This window comes from Neofelis nebulosa, chromosome 13 (genome assembly GCF_028018385.1).
Source record: "Neofelis nebulosa isolate mNeoNeb1 chromosome 13, mNeoNeb1.pri, whole genome shotgun sequence".
Lineage (NCBI taxonomy): Eukaryota > Metazoa > Chordata > Mammalia > Carnivora > Felidae > Neofelis > Neofelis nebulosa.
Window position 1 is genome coordinate 92,404,460 of NC_080794.1, and position 21,368 is coordinate 92,425,827.

The 21,368-nt window shown below is 56.0% G+C and overlaps 3 protein-coding genes across 7 annotated transcripts in view; 2 read left to right on the forward strand and 1 right to left on the reverse strand.

Moving 5' to 3' along the window:
• Positions 1-16,084, forward strand: MTG1 (mitochondrial ribosome associated GTPase 1). Of its 5 annotated transcripts, none has more exons than XM_058698244.1 (11): positions 1-213; positions 1,286-1,363; positions 4,269-4,360; positions 6,779-6,859; positions 7,393-7,449; positions 7,796-7,886; positions 10,062-10,123; positions 10,562-10,658; positions 11,042-11,123; positions 14,932-15,044; positions 15,436-16,084. In XM_058698244.1, the coding sequence occupies exons 1-11, from the start codon at positions 102-104 to the stop codon at positions 15,567-15,569; spliced, it is 999 nt and encodes a 332-aa protein (XP_058554227.1). In that variant the 5' UTR covers positions 1-101; the 3' UTR covers positions 15,570-16,084. The 5 variants fall into 5 exon arrangements, with proteins under 5 accessions (XP_058554227.1, XP_058554226.1, XP_058554229.1 ...); XM_058698243.1 differs by having other exon boundaries at positions 1,286-1,350; positions 4,256-4,360; XM_058698246.1 differs by having other exon boundaries at positions 14,932-15,022; positions 15,436-15,561.
• On the reverse strand, positions 16,078-18,940 carry SPRN (shadow of prion protein). Its single transcript, XM_058698249.1, has one exon. The coding sequence runs from the start codon at positions 18,938-18,940 to the stop codon at positions 18,503-18,505; it is 438 nt and encodes a 145-aa protein (XP_058554232.1). The 3' UTR covers positions 16,078-18,502.
• LOC131493635 (olfactory receptor 287-like) overlaps positions 18,894-21,368 on the forward strand; it is a 21,708-nt gene continuing 19,233 nt past the window's right edge. The window contains exon 1 of the mRNA XM_058698248.1: positions 18,894-18,987. The gene's annotated coding sequence lies outside the window, so the exon portion shown is untranslated. The remainder of the gene's footprint in view (positions 18,988-21,368) is intronic.

A 21,368-nucleotide genomic window follows, 5' to 3' on the forward strand; every position in this document is an offset into this window, starting at 1 on the left:
GTCCGTCTCCTGAACCCCGGAACAACCGGGCCGGATGGTGGGCCGGTCGGAGAGGTCAGTCGAGGGAGCGGTTCCCCCGCGGCGCTCTGGGTCGCGGCGCCATGAGGCTAGCCTTCCGCGCACTGGGCGGCGCCGCCGGGGTCGCCTGGCGAGAGAGCTTCCCCCTGGGCGGTCGCGACGTGGCGCGCTGGTTCCCGGGCCACATGGCCAAGGGTGAGCGGGGCCTGGAGGGGCCGGTGTTTGCGCGGTGCGGGCCGGTGGCCCCGGCGCCCGCTTGCTCGTCAGGCTGTCCGCGCGCGGGGCGGGAGGCGGCGGCGGCCCGGGGGCGGACCGGAGCCCCGAGCCCCAGCAAGTGCCTTCTGCCACTTTGTTCCCCCAAGCCTCCGTTTCCACATCTGAGTCCACAGAGACGTACTTTCCCGAGTCTTGTTTTGAGTACTCGATGAAATGGTGGTAGGAAAGCCCTCGCCGAACTGCGAAGTATTCAGCTATTATCGTTGCAACACCTTTAAGACACGGCCACTGCTGTCTTCTGCCTGAAGCCCTCGAGGAGTTTCTTACTGTTGATTTGTAAAAATGGGCCCGAGAAGACGCGCGGGGCCGGCGCGGTCCTCCGTGTCAGCGATCGCCGGGTCCCGCTCCCGCGCCCCTCAGCGCCCTCTGACCTCCGCGTAAGTGGTGAGCCGGTGCCCGCTGCGCCGGCCCCTGCGGAGTGCGGTGCGTCGGTGTCCGCCCTCGGGACGCGGACGTCCGAGGCTATGCGGAGGACCCGGTTGAGCGGGGGGGGGGGTGGGGGGGGGGGTGGGGGGGTGGGGGTGGGGTCACCGTGCTGAGGGACACTGCGCGGGAGGGGGTGGTTACTTTCGTTGTGGGTGTTGTTCCTGGTTAATGGTTAAGGGGGAGTTCACTGCTGTGCGAGTGGCTGAAACTTAGGCAGCAGCATGTCCCCACAGCGTGGAGGGCCCAGAGAATCGGGTGGTCCGAGTTACCCTTTTAAGGCCGAGACCAAGACCCATAGGAGGTTCAATACTGCAGCTGGAGCCCTCCAAGTGGCTCCACCCCAGACATGCTTTTGCCCTTCAGGCAGGACCTCTTCTTTTTGGAGACACTGTTATTGAACTTGGAAGAGGCCCTCAGCAAGGGTGTATCAGTTATGGTGACTTAGGACACTGCACTCAGGTGTATTCTCTCTAGGTGGTGTGTCACTCTGGACCATTCAGCGTCACCCAATCACTCTTGAAAAGCCATAGACGCCTTCCCTTAGGCATCTTTCTTCTGTTTCCAGGGCTGAAGAAGATGCAGAGCAGCCTAAAGTTGGTGGACTGTATCATCGAGGTCCATGATGCCCGGATATCCTTTAGTGGTTGTAATACTGTGATTTATGATAAGAAATCTATATATACACACATGTAGGTATATGTTGTATATGTGTGTATATGTGTGTGTGTGTGTGTGTGTGTATACACATATATATATTTGGGCTTTGTCCCTGTTTCTGGCACAGAGCTCCTAAAATCCTGGGCATTTTTTTGTAAGTTTATTTATTTTTGAGAGAGAGAGCCGGGGAGGGGCAGAGAGAGTGGGAGAGAGCGAGAACACTGACAGCAGAGAGCCCGGCGCAGGGCGTGAACCCATGAACTGTGAGATCATGACCGAGATCATGACCTGAGCTGAAGTCTGACACCAACTGAGCCACCCAGGCCCCACAAACCCTGGGTATTTCTTAAGTGATGAGAGTGGTAAAAAAGTGTCTGTTGTTATGTGACTTTTGGAAAGCCACTAAGTCACCTAAGTTCCAGGGCTGGTTGCCAGGGGAGGTGAGAGTGGCTGGAAGTTGGATGGATTGCCAATGGCCACTGATTTAATTAATCAGGCCTATATAGTGAAGCCTCAAGAAAAACCTAAAAGGACAGGGTTCAGAGAGCTTTTGGGTTGGCAAACACGTGGATACCGAGGGAGAGTGGCACATTCAGAGCATGGGAGCTCTGTGCCCCACTCCCTCATACGTCGCCTTATTCATTTCTTCTGTCTGACTTCCTGAGTTACATCCTTTTATAATAAGCCAGTAATCTAGTAAGATGTTTCTCCGAGGGCTGTGGGCTGCTCTAGCAAGCTAATTGAATCTGAGGAGGGGCTTGTGGGAACCTCCCATCTGTAACAAGTTGGTCAGAGGCACCGGTGACCAACTGGACTTGGGATTGGCACCTGGAGGGGGCAGGGTGGGGAGGTAGCACATTGTGGGACTGAGCATTAACCTGTGGGGTCTGACTCTTCCTCCAGGTAGATAGTGTCAGAGTTGAGTTAACTTGTAGGACGTCCTGGTAGTGTCGCAGAATTGCTTGGTGTTGTCCTCCTCCCCCACCCCCAACTTTATTGGAATCGGGTGTGGAATTGCAGTGGTACAGGAGAGGCCCTGCTTCCTGAATCAGGCTGTGCTCAAGGCAGCAGGAAGCATTCCTGCTTTGTAGCCTTGTCTCTGTCTGGTCCTCCTCCTGTGTCTGGTCTCTGCTCTGGTCCAGTCTGCTCTCACAGTGCCTGGCAGCCTCACCTCTCAGAGTTACTGGCATTTAACTCTAAACCCTCAGTACATGACAGAGTTCCCTCAGGAGGCTTTAAAAATCCTGGTTTGGGTCCCTTTCCAGACCGGTTAATCAGAATCTCTGGTGGGGGTCCAGGCCTTGTATTTTTCGAGCCTCCTCATTGATAGGTAGATAGCATCCATTGTCTCTGACCTCTGCCTGCCTTGCCCAGGCCTTCCAGTTCAGTCCAGCAGTCGGTTCTCGAGGTGGGGCGTGCAACCTTCATTTCGACGTTCCTGCCAGCTGGCTTTCCTCCACGCTTGAGGCGGGAACCAGCAGGGTCTGGCGATCTTGCTCATTACCATGTACTTTCCAGACCTTTTTTTTTTTATTGTATTTGAGCTATGCTTGGATTCTCTTTATGTGGTAAAGGCATTGGTTTGAGAGTTCTTACCACCTCAGGGATAGCAGATGAGGGACAATTTTCACTATTTCAAAGACTTGGAACTTTTGTAAGAAAGTATTGAGTTTATTTATTGTAGGCGAAATATTGTAGGATATCTCATGCTGGCCAGAAGTGTTTGCTGGCAGTCTTACGATTATCAAAAGTGATGAACCTGTAGTTACTGTTCAGTGCTCTGTAAGAGGACACCTGTCCTGTTGGCTTCTAGATGTTTGCCCTTTTCTCCAGGACAGCAAGAATACCTACGTTGGGTTGCGGCCCTGGGAGGATGGAGTCTGAATTATACAGGATTGGTTAACCCTTTAGGGAAGAGAGTAGGCAGCTTAACTGGTGCCTGGACCCAGGGTGTGCCCAAGGCTTCAGGAGTTTCACACCTGGACTCACTAGGAGATGAAGCACCGGGAAGGGGCTGAGTGTTCAGAAGATAGATATATGGGCACCCCCCTCCTACCTGTGTTAGGGTTCCACGAGGTGGGACCTGTCGTGATCCCCAAGGGTCCCTGGCTGAGGGAGGAAGGGCGTGGCAGTGCTAGTAAGGAGGCAGAACCTTCAGTGGTGGTTTCCATGGGGGACCCTCATCTCCTTGGCAGTAACCAGAGGGTGGCATTGGTTTGAGGTATACTAGCTAGGACTTTACGGGAGGCCCTTTTTTTGAGTGATCAGATCATTCATTTTGAACTCACATATCTTGGCAACTAAACAAAGAACCCATTAATAAGACCTTCCCCTGAGCTTTGTTTTTTGTTTTTTGTTTTTGCCACCACCATTCCCATTTGAGGAGGAACGTGAGAACCACTGCCCTGCTTGCATGTGGTGGTTCCATGGCAGTGAGACCGTTTCCTTCTTCTCTGCCAGGAGGGTAGGACTGGGGTATGAGGCTGGGCTGGCTGGCATGTACTTGCTTTGAGACTGGGCTTCCTCCTCTGCTCACTTCCTTCTAAAGATGTTCCTCTGGGGGTGCCTGGGGGGCTCAGTCAGTTAAGTGTCCAACTCTTGGTTTCAGCTCAGGTCATGATCTCATGGTTCGGGAGATTGAGTCCCTTGTCAGGCTCTACGCTGACAGTGCAGAGCTTGCTTGGGATTCTCTGTCTCTCCCTTTCTTTCTGTCCCTCCTCTGCTTGTGTGCACATGCTCTCTTTTTCAAAAATAAATAAATAAACCTTAAAAAAAAAAAAAGATTTTCTTCTGAAGGTGGTGCCAATATGCATAACAAGACGAGATAAAATAATGGTCTGGTGAAGCATTAAAGGAATTTTTGCCTTAATTTTGCCACATTCCACTTTCAGGCCGCAACCCTCTGTTTCAAGAAACCCTTGGGCTTAAGCCTCATGTGCTGGTCCTCAACAAAATGGACTTGGCGGATCTGAAAGAGCAGCAGGTGAAGGTCCCTGTCCCGGGCACCTCCAGCACTAGGGTTGTGTCTAGGGTCACCCTTGCAAGCAGACTCTGTGTTGATTCACTCAGGCAGGCTTCCTTTAGCAAACAACCCTTTGTTTGCAGAGGTATTCCCGCCTGATTTCTCAAAATGACCTGCTTCCCTCTAATGTTTAATTTATGGTCCAAATGACCAGAAAGCGCACCTCCCAAAGGAAGTGGCCAGGCTTTGCTGCTGGAGCCAAGTGCCCCACAGGGTGGCCTCTGGCCCCATGTGGCTCTGAGCGCTTGAGATGTGGCTCCTGCTGCAGACATGATACTCGTGTTTTATTTCATTTTAGTTAATAAGTTTCCGTAGCTGTTTGAGGCTGGTGGCCATAGGCACAGGCCACAGGTACTGACCTGGAGGTCTCCTGTGATGGCTGCATTTGGCCCAGGCACCCACACTGGCCAGTTCCATGGCCTTCCAGACACCAAGTGCGCTGGAGGCCCAAAGTAATGTCTTCAAAGCAGGCAGGATCGGGGGACACAAGTGACCAAGTGCAGGGCATGCCCATGTGTCCCAGCATACAAGAAACATGAAGGTCTGGGCATATTATTTTTGAGTGTTCACCTCTGCTTTTCTTGCTGTATTATCGAATCCTTCCGGAAGGGCAGGTGTCAGACCCTTGTGGATTCCAGCCTAGCAGTTTTCAGGCTGTTAGTGGCGCAGCGTCCTCTTTGTTGGCAGAATGCATTCAGGCTTCTCAGTTGGTCGTGGTATGTTTGAATTACTTAGACCCCAACCACAAGTCTCTGTCACAAGGTTTCCAGGGGAACATCAAATATAGGAGCTCTTTGTTTGCTGAGAATCCGAGCAGAGGCCACCCCTAACCCACGTGCGGGTACCTCTGGTCATTTAAATCCCTTCTGCTGTGCAGGACGGGGGGTGGACAGCTCCAGAGCCCCCAGAACAAGGTGTTCATGGGCTTCACTGCACGCACGCTGTACTAACTTAGCATCACAAACTTTGCTTTCATTGGTTGAGACTTGAGTCTTACCAGCGATTGCTTCTGGCCTTCCTTAAGTGCTAATCTTTGTGGAGTGTTGGGCACATAAGGTGACCTAACATAGGGACAGCGGTGTCTCAACTGGTTGGGAGGTGGCAGGAGTGTGTGCTCCTCCTCTCAGGTGCTGCTGTGGGCAGAGGAGAGGAGAGGAGAAGGCCCCAGGGATGGCCCTTCATGTCTGCCTCTGGGGGTGGGTGGGGACATCCCATGTGAATGTATACACTTCAAAGCGTGGCTTCAAATATGTCTTTGTTGTGGCCTGTATCCTCATCTATATCATCATAACAAACAACTAAAATATATAATGAAAATTAAGTTAGCAAGTGACTTTTGGTTCATTTAGGCATTGACCATGTTTTAGGTCAGTACGTGGTCAAACAATATCATACCAGTATTAAAAACTATGATTCCTACACTGATTTCACTTAATGTTAAGACCAATAAATTCATATTAACCTTAGTTTACTTTTGAGCTTTTAAAGCGTTGCATGTACTTTGTACTTGGATTGGGTTAAGGCTGGGTTTACAGTGGTCATTTTGTGAGAGCTCATCAGAATACTCAGGACTAAGCAGATCACTGAATGCAGCCAGAGGTGGCTCATTTTCCATGGAGGTACCTGTGTCCCAAGAGGACAGCCAGTGTCTGTGCTGAGCCCTCATGCCTGCTGGAGCCTGCAGCTCGTGGACCCCTGCCCAGGGCACTTCCTTCCTGTGCTCACACTGGAGCCTCCTCTATGGTCTGTGCTGTCCACGGGGCCCCCTCGCCTGGAGCACGCCTGGCCTGGGTCGGGGTGGGGCTTCAATCTCAGATCCTTGGATCTTAGCATATCACATCCATATTTTCATTTAGTTTTTAAAATGGAAATACCGTACCCCAGTGTTTATAGCAGCACTCTCAACAATAGCCAAATTATGGAAAGAGCCTAAATGTCCATCAACTGATGAATGGATAAAGAAATTGTGGTTTATATACACAATGGAGTACTACATGGCAATGATAAAGAATGAAATATGGCCCTTTGTAGCAACGTGGATGGAACTGGAGAGTGTTAGGCTAAGTGAAATAAGCCATACAGAGAAAGACAGATACCATATGTTTTCACTCTTATGTGGATCCTGAGAAACTTAACAGAAACCCATGGGGGAGCGGAAGGAAAAAAAAAAAAAAAGAGGTTAGAGTGGGAGAGAGCCAAAGCATAAGAGACTCTTAAAAACTGAGAACAAACTGAGGGTTGATGGGGGGTGGGAGGGAGGGGAGGGTGGGTAATGGGTATTGAGGAGGGCACCTTTTGGGATGAGCACTGGGTGTTGTATGGAAACCAATTTGACAATAAATTTCATATATTGAAAAAAAATGGGAATATCTCTTTCAGAAAATTATACAGCACTTAGAAGGAGAAGGCCTAAAAAATGTTGTTTTCACCAACTGTTTACAGGATGAGAATGTCAAGCAGGTAGGTGCTTCTCTGTTTTACACCCTAATGCTTTTGATTAAATACATTTAAAAGAAATGGATTATCTTATGCTCTTGTGAGAAGCAGAGTTTTGGAGGCAAGGCAGGGGTTGGCTGGGGTTCCTGGGGTACACTCATCTCTGGTAGAGAGCAGGTAGGCCCTGGGCAGCCTGTGGTGGTCTGCAGGGCCCAGTGCCAGGCTGTAGCATGTACCCGGGGCTGTTGTTGGACAAGCTTCTGGAGGGTGTGGTGCCTGGTTTTCCGCAGTTGTATTTCGAGGATTTCCCTGGCTGGTGGAAGGTGGCTACGGTCACAGCCGTCACCCTCTGGGGGATTGACCTGCTTGCTGATGGTGGAGGGACAGGTCAGGGCGCAGGTGACCCCCCCCCCCCCCCCCCCCCCAGCACATTCTAAGCCCTGATGTGGACAGAGCCCTGGTTCTTTGATGCTGGGCATGGGGTACGCCACCTCCAGAAGCTAAGGAGGAAGCCGGTTTCTGTGCGAGTGTGCCGCTGTGTGGTTTGTCTGTTGCAGATAATTCCGATGGTCACGGGACTGGTGGGGAGCAGCTGCCGCTATCATCGAGGAGAGGTCGGTGGTGGGGCTCAGTGCTGGCTGTGGGGTGGTCCCTCCTGCTGAGGAGCCCTGGGCTCAGTGGCTAAGCAGTGGTAGACCAGTCCCCATGCTGGGCCATCACCAAGCCCCGAGAACTCCTGGGGGCTGTCTCTGTGCTGCCCCAGCCCACAGAGCTGCCCTCTGTCTTGTTGTTTGGAGCAGGGGTGGGGGGTGGCCCTGCTGGCGGGGCCTCCACAGTGACCTTTCTTCACCTGAACTGGCCTGGGTTTGTGGGTCCCGTTGCATCGGCCACGTGAGGCTCTCAGTGGGGCTGTGGGTGGTCTGGGTGGACCCCTGACTCCCTGCTCTTGTGCTTCTGCAGAGTCTGGAGTACTGTGCCATGGTGATTGGGATCCCCAACGTGGGCAAATCCTCGCTCATCAACGCGCTCAGGAGACAGCACCTCAGGAAAGGTACTGCTGGCCGTTGTGAGCTGATGCTGTGGTGTTTGCTGGCGAGCGGCCGCTCTTCCTCTGGCTCCGAGAAAAACCTCGCCCTTAGCCAGAGCCTCATGGCCCCTCAGGGTTGTCTCTTTGCACCGGATAACTGATGTGAGGTTAAATGGTGAGACAGAATCATCCTGTCACACATTTTAAATTAAAAAAAAAAAAAAAAAAAAAATAATATTTATTTATTTATTTATTTATTTTTTTTTTTTTTAATTTTTTTTTTCAACATTTTTAATTTATTTTTGGGACAGAGAGAGACAGAGCATGAACGGGGGAGGGGCAGAGAGAGAGGGAGACACAGAATCGGAAACAGTCTCCAGGCTCCGAGCCATCAGCCCAGAGCCTGACGCGGGGCTCGAACTCACGGACTGCGAGATCGTGACCTGGCTGAAGTCGGAGGCTTAACCGACTGCGCCACCCAGGCGCCCCTATTTATTTTTGAGAGAGAGAGAGACAGAGTGTGAGCAGGGGAGGGGCAGAGAGAGAGAGAGAGAGAGAGAGAGAGAGAGAGAGAGAGAATCCGAAGCAGGCTCCAGGCTCTGAGTTGTCAGCACAGAGCCCGACGTGGGGCTCTAACCCACGAATTGTGAGATCATGACCTGAGCTGAAGTTGGACGCTCAACCGACTGAGCCACCCAGGCGCCCCTATCCTGTCACACATTTTACTTCGTTCTCTCTCCTGAACATGAAGTGTTAAGATATTTAACACGTGGATGACTTTCCTGCCTGTTGGTGATTGTGTTCCCCTTCACGGAAATCTCTTTGATGCCCATACTCATGGCGTAGCCAGATAGATGGGGCCTGATAACAAGCAGCAGGAGGTTGATGGGGCAGCCCCAGCTGGGAGACAGCATCCTGCCCGACTGCTCGGGGGAGATTCTGGGGAGACCCCGGGCCTATCTCCTTGTTTCGTGCTCATTTGGATTTGGAGTCACACAGACGTGCCCACACTACTTACTCACTGTGTCATTACTCTTTTCCATTAAGTATTTTAAAGTTCAGTACCAAGTCCCACATTGGCTTCGTGTTCCACACCAGGATGCGTTCTTTATTAACAAACCCAAACACCATTAGCTCCACTGAACTGTTATTTTACAGATGGTGTTTTTGGTGCTCGTTGGAGAATTGTCAGATCATCATTTTGTTTTTTAATTTTTTAAAAAATGTTTATTTTTGAGACAGAGAGAGACAGAGTGTGAGCAGGGGAGGGGCAGAGAGAGAGGGAGACACAGAATCCGACACAGGCTCCAGTCTCTGAGCTGTCAGCACAGAGCCCGACGCGGGGCTGGAACCCACAAACTGCGAGATCATGACCTGAGCTGAAGTCGGACCAACTGAGCCACCTAGGTGCCCCAAATCATCTTTTTTTTTAAGTTTACTTTTCTCTAATTGTGGCTTAAAAAAAAAATTGGTGGCATTAAATATATTCAGTGCTGTGTGACCATCACAGTATTTCTAGACTTTTCCTTGGTCTCAAACTGAAAGTCTATAAACATAAACCCTAGCCCCCTCTCCCCTCCCACCGCCTGGGCACCACTAATCTGCCTTCTGTCCCTGGATCTCTGAAGAGCTCCTACCTCACATGAATGGAATCACACGGTAGTTGTCCTTTTCTGTTGGACTGATTTCACTGAGCATAATGTCCCCAAGGTCCATCCGTGCTGTGGCCTGTGTCAGAATTTTGTTCCCTTTCAAGGCTGAATAATATTCCATTATGTTTAGATACCACATTTTGCTTTTCCACTCGTCCACTGATAGATACGTGTATCTCTATTCTTGAGTTTATCCGGCCCCTTGGTTGGGAGCTGTGCTCACAGACAGGCCTGTCGTGATCAGTGCTGTGGGGCTGATTTGCCGGGTGTAGGCTCGGTGTCGGGGGCACAGGGTCAAGTCCAGGAGGGAGGAAGCCGTCGTGTGGGAAGCAGCAGCTCTGTGCTGACCTCCACGGCCGGGCCCTGGCCTCTCCTCACCCTCCCAGGTACCAGGGAGGTGCGTTTCGGTCCCTGTTGGTTTGGTGCTGAGTTGAGCATGAGCTCATCTGGGCCTTCATGGGTTTCCGGCTGTGTCATTTCTTCTTCTGTAGCTTGTGTGCCAGGCTTCTGTGTTCACTACGTCCGACAGCCCCTTTGCATCCCACAGGGAAAGCTACCAGGGTGGGCGGCGAGCCTGGGATCACCAGAGCCGTGATGTCCAGAATCCAGGTAGGGTCCTCGGCTGCTGGGTCTGGAGCTCCACACGCAGGCGCCTGCTGCTTCCTGAGGACTCGGGAGGCACTGCCTCCACCCGCCCCACCGAGTGCTGCCGCACGCCAGGCACTGCACCAGCCTTCCACCAGAGCTGCGGGCAGGCGTGCTCGTCACCCCTGTTTTATGGTGGGGGAGCACACACCTGCCTAAGGTCACACAGCTCAGCTCAGCTTGTCCACACGTTCCCTTCTTTTCCTGGGAGGAGAAGATTGGGGCCCTTGGGGCCTGTTGCTCCTGTTCTCTGGACTCAGTGGGAGCTGACCCAGTGGGGAAGCCAAGAGTGTGGTGGAAAGGCCTCGTTGGAGCCTCAGGAGCCTAACACCCTGGCTCCAGGGGCCGCCGAGCAGCAAGCCTGGAGGCAGCGGCGCGGCCGACTGTCCTCTGTGTCCACAGGTGTGTGAGCGGCCGCTGATGTTCCTGCTGGACACTCCTGGGGTGCTGGCTCCTCGGATTGAAAGCGTGGAGATGGGCCTAAAGCTGGCCCTGTGTGGTGAGTTGGGGGTCACCCTTCGTGCCCCCTCCTGCCGCCTGGGTGTGGGGCCCCCAGCCCTGGCACTTTGTGCCTGCCTTTCTAGGCCTGGATGTTGCAGACTCTTGAATGCTGTCCTGAGCGGGCGTCTCAAGCAGCCTGTGCGGTCCTAGCTCGGGGCGCATGTGGGCCAAGCACTGCTGTGACCCCACTGACCCTCACAGCCCTCCTTGGAGAGAGTGCCTTCCTTTTCCCATTTTACAGCCAAGGCAGGTCTGTGGGTCAGGTCCAAGGGCCACAGCCGGGCCTTCTCCTCAGCAGCACCTCGGGCTGAGACAGGGAGGGGCCTTGGGGTGCAGATGCCAGGCTGGTTTGCCGGGCTCACCCTGGTCGCCTGATTCTAGGAACCGTGTTAGACCACCTTGTCGGGGAGGAGACCCTGGCGGACTACCTTCTCTACACCCTCAACAGGCACCAGCTCTTTGGGTGAGTGCAGGGTCCGGGGCAGGTGGCTCGCCTCTCTCTCTCGTTCTAGACAAACAGTCTAAAAAAGCAGCAGCAGTAAGATGCGATTAGACCAGCAGCCTGCACGTTATTTGCAGCTTACAGGTCGATATGTTTGTTACACAGTCAAGAAAAGCCTCAAATTTCCTGTGCTCTTTGGTAATTCCTCCTTCCCACCTTTACCTGCTCCCATTTTACAGACGAGACCCCAAAGCCCGCTCGCCACATCCTGGTGACCATCTGTTTTCTGTCTTTCCTTGGACGTCCTGTGCTCTGTCTTGCGGGGTTCCCGTCCTCGGTGTGACTGCTTTCAGGTTCCTCTGTGTGGTGCCTCCAGTCGCTCCTTCCTGGTGCAGATTTACACCTTGTTATTCCCCCAGGAGTGAGACGTGAGCCGAGGGTGTTTGCTGGGTGTCCTTTATCGCGTTGAGGACCACAGCCTGGCCGGAGCTTTGTCAGTTTTGTTGGTATGGTTTCATTGACTTTCTCCATTGTCTTTCTGTTATTTCATTGATTACCGTTCAGTCTTTATTATTATTTCTGCTTTGCTGGTTTTCCTTCTGTTTTTGCCATCGGTTTTTGAGAGAAGGTACTGAAATCTCTGCCTGTGGTCTGTCTGTCTTGCGGCTGTGTCCGTCTGCTTCATGCATTTCGGAGCTCTGTTGTGTGGTGCAGGGACAGCCCGGGGATCATCGTGTCCCCCTGAACCGATGCCCTTATCAGTCAAAATGCCTTTCTTGATGTTCACAATACTTCCTGCTCTGACATCGACCTCGTCTGGTAGTTACACACCTGCTGTAGCTTCTGATGAGTGCTCACATGGAACGTGTTTGTGTCTTTATATTTAACACGTGTATCTCGGGGTGCCTGGGGCGCTCTGTCAGTTAAGTATCCGATTCTAGATTTCAGCTCAGGTCATGGTCTCGCAGTTCGTGGGATTGGGCCATTCTCTTCCCCTCCCCCCTCACTCTCTCTCTCTCTCTCTCAATAAATAAATGAATATTTAAAATAAAATGAAATAAAATGTGTTTCTCATAGGCTGTGTACAGATAGTGAGGCCTTGTTTCTTATCCAACCTGACCATTTCTGTCTTTTACTTTGGGTATTTGGACCATTTACATGTAATGTGATTATTGATCTTGGGGTTACGTTTGTCATCTTACTCTTTGTCCTATCCGTCCTTTGTTCCTTTTCCTCCTCCTCTGCCTCTGCCTGTGCTGTCTCCATCTTTCTCTCTGTCTCTCTCTGCATCTTTCTCTCTCTTCCTCTGTCTCTCTGTCTGTCTCTCTGGCCTTTTCTGGTTACTGGGATACTCTTACCCCTCTGTCCCCTTTGTCAGCTTGCCTTCTGTAACGTATGGAGGAGGTTGTCTCGTGTGAGGAGGGTTAGGTGATAGAACCCGTCTCATGGCGCATAAGCACCTTACGATAGCGCATCTCCATTTTTCTCGTGATCTTTGGGCTTTTGTTCTGTCTTGCTTTCATGTATTTTGTAAGCCTGAGATGTACTGTGTTCGCTCATATGGAGACTCCCAAGTGTGAGACGTAATCTTAGCTGTCTGCCCATGGCTTTATGGTTCATGGGCACCGCTTGTTTCTTTGTGTAGATCCACGTTCTGTCTGGTGTCGCCACCCTCTGACGATTTCCTGTGGCGTTTATTGCAGTGCAGGCCTGCTGGTGAGGAGTTTGTCTCCTCAGGTTTGTCCAGCGATGCCTGTATTTCACGTTCGTTTTGGAAAGATACTTGCCCTGTGTGTGAAAGTCTAGGTGGATGGTTTTTTTTCAGGAGTGGAGAGATTTTGTCCCATCCTGTTCTCACCTGTGCTGTTTCTGATGAGGAATCTGTCACGGTTGTCTTTGTTCCTCCAGCTGCCTTTAGGATTTTCTCTGTCGTGCTCTTGAGCAATTTAGGACAGTGGGACCCGTGTGGTTTTCTTTATGTTTCTTGTGCTTATAGTTTGTTGAGTTCTTAGATCTGTGGCTTTGTAGCTTTTATCACATTTTCAACCATTATTTCTTCCTGCGTTTTCAGTTCCTGCCTGCTCCCGTCCTCAGGACCTGCTGGGCACGGCTGCTGCCCCATGGGCGACCTGCCTGCACCCCATGTGTCTGACCCACTGCTAGCGCCTGCCAGTGTGTGTCTCACAGCACGGGTCTCCAGTCCGATTCGGATCGTGTTTTCCATCTTCTGTGCATCTGCTTAACTTTGTAACCACATGGAATGTGGTCACGATGACCGATCTAACATCTCTGCTGGTCCTAACATCTGGGGTGCTTTCAGCTGACTGATTTCCTCCTCACGATGAGTCTGTTTTCCTGCTGGGCACGCCTGATCATTTTTGCTCGGATGCTTGGTGTTTTAAATTTTACCTTCTTGGGAGATGGGTATCTTTAAGTTCCTGGACACATCCTTGAGCTTTGCTGGAGACAATTATCTGGAAACAGTTCCTTCCAGGCCTGACTGAGGCAGGGCCTCCCCCCACCTCCGCTCTGCCCCATGGCTCATGAGGTTTCCGTCTGCTCCTGGCTCTCCGTGAGCACTGGCTGCTGCCCCTGTGCCCTCCAGGGTGGTCCTTCCTGGCCTCTGGCTTTGGGGAACTTCCTTTATCATGTGTGCAGATCCCTCCTCTGCTAAATACAGAGGATGGCAGGCTTCCAGAATTCTCTCTCTGGGCAGCTCTGCCCTTTCTGGTTCTGTCGTGTGACTTTTACTGGGCCCACACTCCAGCTACCCTCGTGGCTCCCTGGGGCCTCTGGGCACGAGGCTGGGTGTTTGTTGGTTTACATCCTTTGTAGCTTGATGTCTGGTGCCTCGAAAACCATTGTTTTGTATGTTTTTGGTTGTTTCAGGTGGATCGGAAGTTCAGTTCTCGTTACTCCATTTTGCATGGAAGTGGGATTTCAAATTGATTATTTTGTTTCATTTCCGTGGGAGTCTGTGTGGGCCTCCGCGGTCCTCCAGTGTTTCTGGAGAACAGGCAGCCGTGTCCTGCAGGGCGGCCCTTGTGTGTGTGTAGTGGGGTGCCCAGGACAGAGGGGCCGCGAGTTTGATTTGGGACCTGCCTTCCTCAGGATGCGATGTCCTCCAAGATGGGCACTCTGATACCCAGGTGGGGTCGCCTCGCGGCCGAGCCCCGCCCTGCTCTGTGGACCCGGAGGCAAATCCCACCGTCGCTCCGGCTGTCGCTGGTTCCGGGATGAGTGGCCGGCAGAGGTGTTAGTTGTGTCTCCTGTGGGGGACGTGCTTGTCTGTGGATGAGGCTTGTCTCCTTCAACCCTTCAGGCTCAGACACACCCGGCCCTGCGCTGGCCTTTCTCATCAGGCCCTGAGCCAGCATCACGGACGGGGCGTCCACAAGAGCTACTGGACAGTTCTCGGCAGAGGCGGGCACCGAGTGGGTTTGTGCTGGTCTGTGGGCTACAGAAAACACCAGTCAGACCTGCTTATTCTCCCCTGGAGAGAGTGCTGGCAATCCTGGCGATCCTGCCTCCGGCGGCTGCCCAGAGGCTTGGAGCACCTGTCAGGGTACTCCCGTGCTGACCTAGGGCTCCAGGCTACGGGCTGCTCGTGAACGGGGCGGATGATGCAGTTGTCCCGCCATTGCAGCCACGGGCATCAGCAGGGAAGCCGTCCTCAGGACAGCTGGCTGTGGCCACGTGGGAGGACAGATGTCTGCAGCTCTGCGGTGGGCACTTATGGCCACATGCACGAGGGGTCCCTTGTGGAGCTGGGCGTGACCCAGCATGTCCCCGCCTGGCTCCCCCTCCCCGACTGTTGGTCTGTGTGTAGGTACGTGCGGCACTATGGCCTGGGCGGCGCCTGTGACGACATCGCCAGCGTGCTGAAGCAGGTGGCTGTGAGACTGGGGAAGACTCGGAAGGTGAAAGTGCTCACGGGCACGGGTGAGAAGTGGGGGCATCTGCCTCCGGCTGGGCTTGGGGAAGCAGCCGATCGAGCGGCCCCTGGTGCTGGGGGAGGACACTGTGGGCACACGTGGCTGTTCTGGGAACACAGGTTCTGCGGAGGGGCGGGCTCTCGGTTCAGCCTGTAGACGGCAAGGCGGCCCTGCCTCGTGGCCCTGGATATACCCTGCGTCCCACCGGTTTGAAACCTGCCGAGGTCGAGGCGCCACAGCCCAGACTCTTGTGTTTTCTTTCAGAACATGTGCTAGCACCCAGGCTCCACAGGTGCCCACCGTCCGTCCCTGAGGACGGGCAGGGAGGCGTGCGTCTGAATCCTGCGCCTGCCCCATGCGGAGGTGCCTTCCTCACCAGACCCTCTTCTTTCCCCCAGGTGACGTGAACGTCATCCAGCCCAACTACCCTGCGGCAGCCCGAGACTTCCTCCAGACCTTCCGCAGGGGGCTGCTGGGCCCAGTGATGCTGGACAGGGATGTCCTGCAGAGGTCCCCCGTGGCAGAGCCCTGAACTGGTCCAATTGGCAGGGGCCTCACTCCTGCCTGGCCCTTGGCACCAGGGCATCCCAGACCACAGCCCAGAATCTGATGCTGGGCCTCCCTTTTCCAGAAGCTCCATGCTGGTCGCTATCCACTCAGGTCTCTACGCCAGGAAGGAACCTGTACCTCCTGCTGCCCCACAGCCTGGCCAGCTGTTGTTGGGGACTGTGCCTGGGGTCTGGACGTCAGGGCTGACGAAGTCCCTAAGCTGTCCCTGGGTGTCTCAACTGTGCCAAGTATCTCTCAGGGGGAAGATGATGCTTTCTCAGGAGGACATGAACGTACAGTCTGCAATTTAAAAGTCTCACAAGGCCAGTCTCTGCTGGTGGCTCGTTTGCTGTGCACCAGGAGCACCTTGGGCTCACATGTTAACGTCTCTCCAAAACGACACAAAAAACGGGATATGAACTGCTTAGTGAGTAAGGCCTATGTATTGGGGCCTTGGTGGTACCCTGGGTCCTGCAGTAAAGAAGAGTCTGTTTGCCAGTGGAGTGTTTATTTCACGACACGACGAAAATGTGCACACAAATGGACAAGAGGTGCCAAGGAGCTGTGGCCAAACCCAAGAACTGTCTGCTCCCTCGGTGCCCCGGGGGCTGCCCTGCTCACGGCCAGCTGCACGCAGGCCGGGAGGGTCGCTGGTGTGGCTTCCCCCCCACTTCCGAGTGGCAAACTGTAGCTACTGGACAGTGGGACTCTCCCCAGGGACCTGTACCTGCCAGCCTGCATTCCAGAAAAGGGCAGAGGAGGGAAAGGGGGTGGGGTGGGCCTGGTGAGCAGCTCTGCCCCTTCTGTGTCCAGTGTGTGTGGCCTTCCTGAAGCGTTGGAGTCTCTGCCAGGCACCTCCCCTCCTGAAGGTGCCCACGGTGGCGCACACTTCCTAATCGGAGATTACCCCCCGTGGGTGCCATCTGCCTCCTGCTGGGACCCTGACCAGTAGGGCAGGAAGTACTCTAGCATGTGACTGTACCAGATGGGGACAGGCTCTGGGAGTCAGGCTGGTGTGTGGTGCCCTGCAGCCTGTGAGGGCGGCTCAGAGGCTGGGCCCATGCTCCTGGCCCCGCAGGGAGAACTGAGTTGGCCCGAGGTGCAGCCCTGATGGGTCTCCCTGTGCTGCCTGCAAGTACGGTGGCAGAATGGTCACACTGCCCGAGGCCCCGGGCAGGGCTTGGCCGCAGCCTGCTGGTCTTTGGTTACATCAAATTTGGTCTGGAATGGATGGAGAGGCACCTGGGCTCGTACCCCAGGAATGCTGGCAGTGCGGATCCGTGTCCTGGTCTTTGGAGAACAACGCTTGGTCCAGGGCTCCGCTGGTAGATTGGCGACCCTCACCCTGACCAGACCTGCGTGTCAGCTGTGGGCGAGCAGAGGTGGCAGGGCCCCCGGAGGTGCTGGTCTTGGCACTGGCCTCTGTCAGCTGAGTCCAAAGGCCCCATAGTCTGGGGGGTGAGGGCAGATTCTGGGAGGCAGCCCAGCGGCAGGTGAGGCTTTCAGTGAGCACCGACGGAGGGGGCGATCCAGAGGATCCAGGCCTGGGGCGTTGTCCTGCTGTGGGATATGGGGCAGAGGGCATAAAGAGCCAAGGCCTCCAGGGCTGAGCTCAGGAACTGCAAGCCAGGCCAGAGGCTGGAGGGAAATGGGCTTCCGGGCACCTGAGAAGCAATGGGCTGGTCTGCAGATGGGTGTTTGTGTGCCAGAGGCAAACCCTTAGACACTTCCCTGGGTGTCTTCTGTCCTCAGAACACCCTCAGGTGCCCGGATGGCCGCCGTGGTGTTGCGGGGGTCAGCCTCCTGCATGCTTCCTTCTGCTCAGCCAGAGCAGCCCGCATCTGGTCGTACTTGCTGCTGCGCCTGCCTCCAGGGACCTGCTGGTGGTCTGTTTGTTGGTTCTGACTTGAGACCCGGCCTCCGCCGTTCACACCTGGCCCTCACCTTCCTGGAGCAGCTGCAGACCTGCGGGAGCCACAGCTGGCTGTCCTGGGGAGCTCTCTCCATCCCTGAGTACCAGCAGGCACGATTCCAGAACGGGAGCCTAAAGCTCAAAGGAAATGAAAAGCTTCTGAAGCTTAGACAGTGCCCCCCTGCCCCCCCCCCCCCCCCCCCAAACAGGTCCCAAGAAGAGTTAAGTGACTTGTTTCAAGTTAGAGTACAGTGGCTCCAAGAGGCGCCTGGCAGTGGCCTTGAGAGGGTCTGCCTGGTGAGGGGGCACACTTCTGGACCTGAGGGTGGGCTGGCCAGGCTCCGGGGCAGCTGCTGTGGCAGGGGGTGCTCCAAGGATTCTCCAGAGAGTGATGGGCCCGCCTGGGCTCCAGTCCGCAGACGGCCTCTTCCAGACAGGTGGTAGGCACACTAAAACCTGTGAGGGAAACCTCTCCCCCCAAGTCCTCAAATCCTTTGGTCCATTCTGGCTGCTTCTGTGGGGGAGGCCACAGGGTCCTCAGGGGGGCCGGAATGGCCTGAGCAGCCTGGTCTTGCACATCACTTTGGGCAGCTCTGGAGAGATGGTGGGCCGTCAGCCTGGATGCTGCCGGAAGCATGGGATGGCACCTGCTTTTCTGACGGGGGAGGGGGAGGGGGTGGGGGTGGGGGGGAGACCCTGGCATCCAGGCGGTAGGCGGGGCATCCTGGGACTGAAGGGCCCTGGTCCTTCGGTAGGATGGGGAGGCTGGGGAGGGACCTGGGCCGGGCGGTGGACCGGGGGCGTCAGTGGGCACCTATAGGAGAGGCCGCGGCTCCTGCCCAGGCTGGCTGGAATCCCCCAGGCAGCGTCTCTGGGTCAGAGGCCGCCGGCAGCGGTGGGAAGCGGCGCTCAGCCGCTGGCGGCCTCTGGGGCCGATCCGGGGTGGGGGGCCTGCGGGGAGGGCGCGGGCTGGGGGCCGGATCTGGCCCCGAGCCTGGCCAGGCCTAGGGCCGCAGGAGCCCCAGGGCAACGAGGGCGCCGCCCAGCAGCAGGCAGAGGCGCGGGCCGCCGGTGGGCCCCGCGCCCGAAGTCCACGCCCGGTAGCTGTAGACGCCTTGGCCCGTCCGGTTGCCGCCTGGTGCCGCGTCCTCGTCGTCCTCCAGGCCGCGCTCCCCGGGGCCCGGGGCCCTTCTCCAGCCGGAACCCGCCGCCAGGCCGGCCGCCGCCCCCGCCGCCGCCCCGGCCGCAGCCACGCGCAGGGAGGAGCCCGCGTAGCGGGGCGCGGGCCTCACGCGCACCCGCGGGGTCCCGCGCGCGCCCCCGCGCAGCCCTCCCCGGGCGCTGCCGCGAGCCCCTCCACGGCCGCCCTTGGCCGCGCCAATGTCGCAGAGGAAGGTGGCGGCCAGCAGCAGAGCCCAGCACGTCGCGGCCGTCCAGTTCATCCTTGTGGGGCGAGCCTGCGGCCAACGGAGAAAGGACCTCAGCTTCTGTGAGGGTCAGGGGGCCAGGGTCCCCAGGGCCTGGAGACGGGCTCGGGGACTCGGCATCTCGAGGACGGCCCGCGCAGGGCTGGGAGTGGGATGGGAGGGTAAGGCACTCGGGCCTGGACAGAGGGTGAGGTGGGTGCGCGGGTTGCGCACCTGGGGGTGGAGTGGGAGCAAAGAATGAGGGAGGACCCCCACATCCCCGGCTGCGGTGGGAGGACCCGCCCAGACCTCCACGGCTTGCGGAGACCCGAGGCCACACCGGGGTGGGGGTTGTGTTGAAGGACAGTCTCGGGGATGGACAGTCTCCACTGTCTGGACAAAGACCACACGCGGGTGGCTCCGCCCGCACCCCTTGGAACAGCGCGCATGCGGCGCGGAGCCAGAGCAGCGGGTTCTGGCCTCGCGGGGGCGCCGAGAAGCGCGGTGGTGACACAGTGCAGACCCCGCCCCCGCAGCCCGGACCCGGGGGACCGTCCCCTCCCGCCCCATCCCGGCCGCCTGGCGGAGCAGCTGGCGCGGGGGACGGGGACGCGGATGCGACGCGGGGCCTAATTCCGGCGCAGGGACCCGGTGGCCGCTCGACCCTCCTCCTGGGCCCCGCCGTCCCCTCGGAGCCCCCGTCCCCTGCCTCCCCGCGCGCCCGGACCCCGCCGCGCGGCCTTACCCGCCTCGGGCCTCGGTGGGAACCGCGGGCTGGAGGGGCCGCTCCGGGGGCCGCGGCGGAGCGGGAAGGAGCCGGCTGCGGCCGAGACCCTGCACCGGCGCGCCGCGCCCCGAATTTGCGCGAGGCCTCCGCCCCAGGATTGGGGGCGGGCAGACGCGGAGGCTCATCCCCCGGGCGACGGGAAGGGAGGAGAAAACGGCAGTCGGAGGCGCGCGCGGCCCCTCTCCCTTCCCAGCACCCTCCTGCTCGCTGCACCCCGTCCCCCGTCTCCTCACCCCACCCCCTCCCGATTCCACACGCGTGCGCCCACTCTACCTCCAGCACCCAGTGCGCACCCGGCCCAACTGAGCCGCTGCCTCCCGCCTTCCCCCTCCCCCTCCCCCCCTCCCCTTCTCCCCTCCCCCTCTCCCGTTCTGCCCCAGGTGATGTGTCCCAGACGCGGGGACCGCGGAATGCTGTGGCAGGCCCTGAGCTCGAGATCTTGGTGTCCAGGGCTCTCCACGGGGAGGCCCAGAGAGGAGAGGATGGCTCTCCAGGTCCCCAGGGTGCCTCTTCTTCCCGCCCTCACGGTGGCCACCCCACAGCAAGGCCACTTGGAGCCCCACTGCCCCAGCCAGCCGGCCTTTCCAGTCCCTGCTGGGTCCAGCTCTGGGGCTTGAAAGAGTGCTATCTTGCTGTCCAGGTCTGTCTCGCGCCTACGACCTCTTCCCCTCCCAACCAGGCTTTTACCCCAGCCACTCCACTTGGGGACACCAGGCCCTCTTGATGGCTTTAGAGGTGGGCTCCATGACCTCAACTGTGACGTGATGTGACCTCTCTTAGCTTCCATCAGACCCTCTCGATCCCCAGAGGCTCAAACTCCCTAATTTCTGTGTTGAAGTCCTGATCCCCAGAACCTCAGAATCTGACTGTATTTGGAAATAGGGCCTTTACAGAGGCAATTGCGGTAAAATGAGGTCATAGGGCAAGCCCTGACCTAATCTGACAGGTGTCCTTATAAGATGAGGAGATCAGGACACAGACATGCACACGGTCGGCACTGCGAGGACGTGGGGAGAAGGCTGCCGTCTGTGAGAGGAGCCGTCCCTCTCACAAGGAGACAGGCCTCAGAAGGATCCAGCCCTGCCCATGCCTGTCTCAGACCGCCAGACCCTGCTGGGTCTGTGGCACTTTGTCACGGTGGCCCGAGTAAACTAATTGAGAACCTATGGGTTTCTAAAGTCCACGTGGAAACGTAAAGGTCTAATGTAACTCATTCTGAAAACCAAGATCAAAGAACTCACCCCGTCAGATGTTAAGATGTTATAGGAAGTCACGGTAATAAAACAGCCCGGTGTTGGCTAGGAACAGACAGAGACCAGTACAGGCAAACAAGAGGGTCACTGACAGACTCAGAGAGGAATTTACACATGTCTACGGGCATAAACAAGATTGAGAATTTTGATAGAGGACAGGAAACTAAAAGAACCAAATGGAAATTCTAGAGCTAAAAAATACACTTAAAAACAGAGATTAGATATGGCTAAGGAGAATTAGTAACTGGGAAGATCGGAAGGAAATATCCAGAAGAAAGCATGGAGAGAAAAGAAGAGAGTGTACATAACAGGCTGCTGGGGGCGGAGGGGACGCAACAGAAGACCCCCTGCATGGACCAGGGAAACTGAACGGACAGCAGAGAAGGAAGGTGACGAGTGCAGTGTTTATGGGGGCACACAGGCT

Coding starts and splice junctions, on each gene's coding strand:
- MTG1 (XM_058698244.1), top strand. CDS start 102: ATGAGGCTAGCCTTCCGCGCACTGGGCGGCGCCGCCGGGGTCGCCTGG. Junction 7,887..10,061: donor GAGACAGCACCTCAGGAAAG/GTACTGCTGGCC, acceptor TGCATCCCACAG/GGAAAGCTACCAGGGTGGGC. Junction 15,045..15,435: donor GAAAGTGCTCACGGGCACGG/GTGAGAAGTGGG, acceptor TCTTTCCCCCAG/GTGACGTGAACGTCATCCAG.
- SPRN (XM_058698249.1), bottom strand. CDS start 18,940: ATGAACTGGACGGCCGCGACGTGCTGGGCTCTGCTGCTGGCCGCCACC.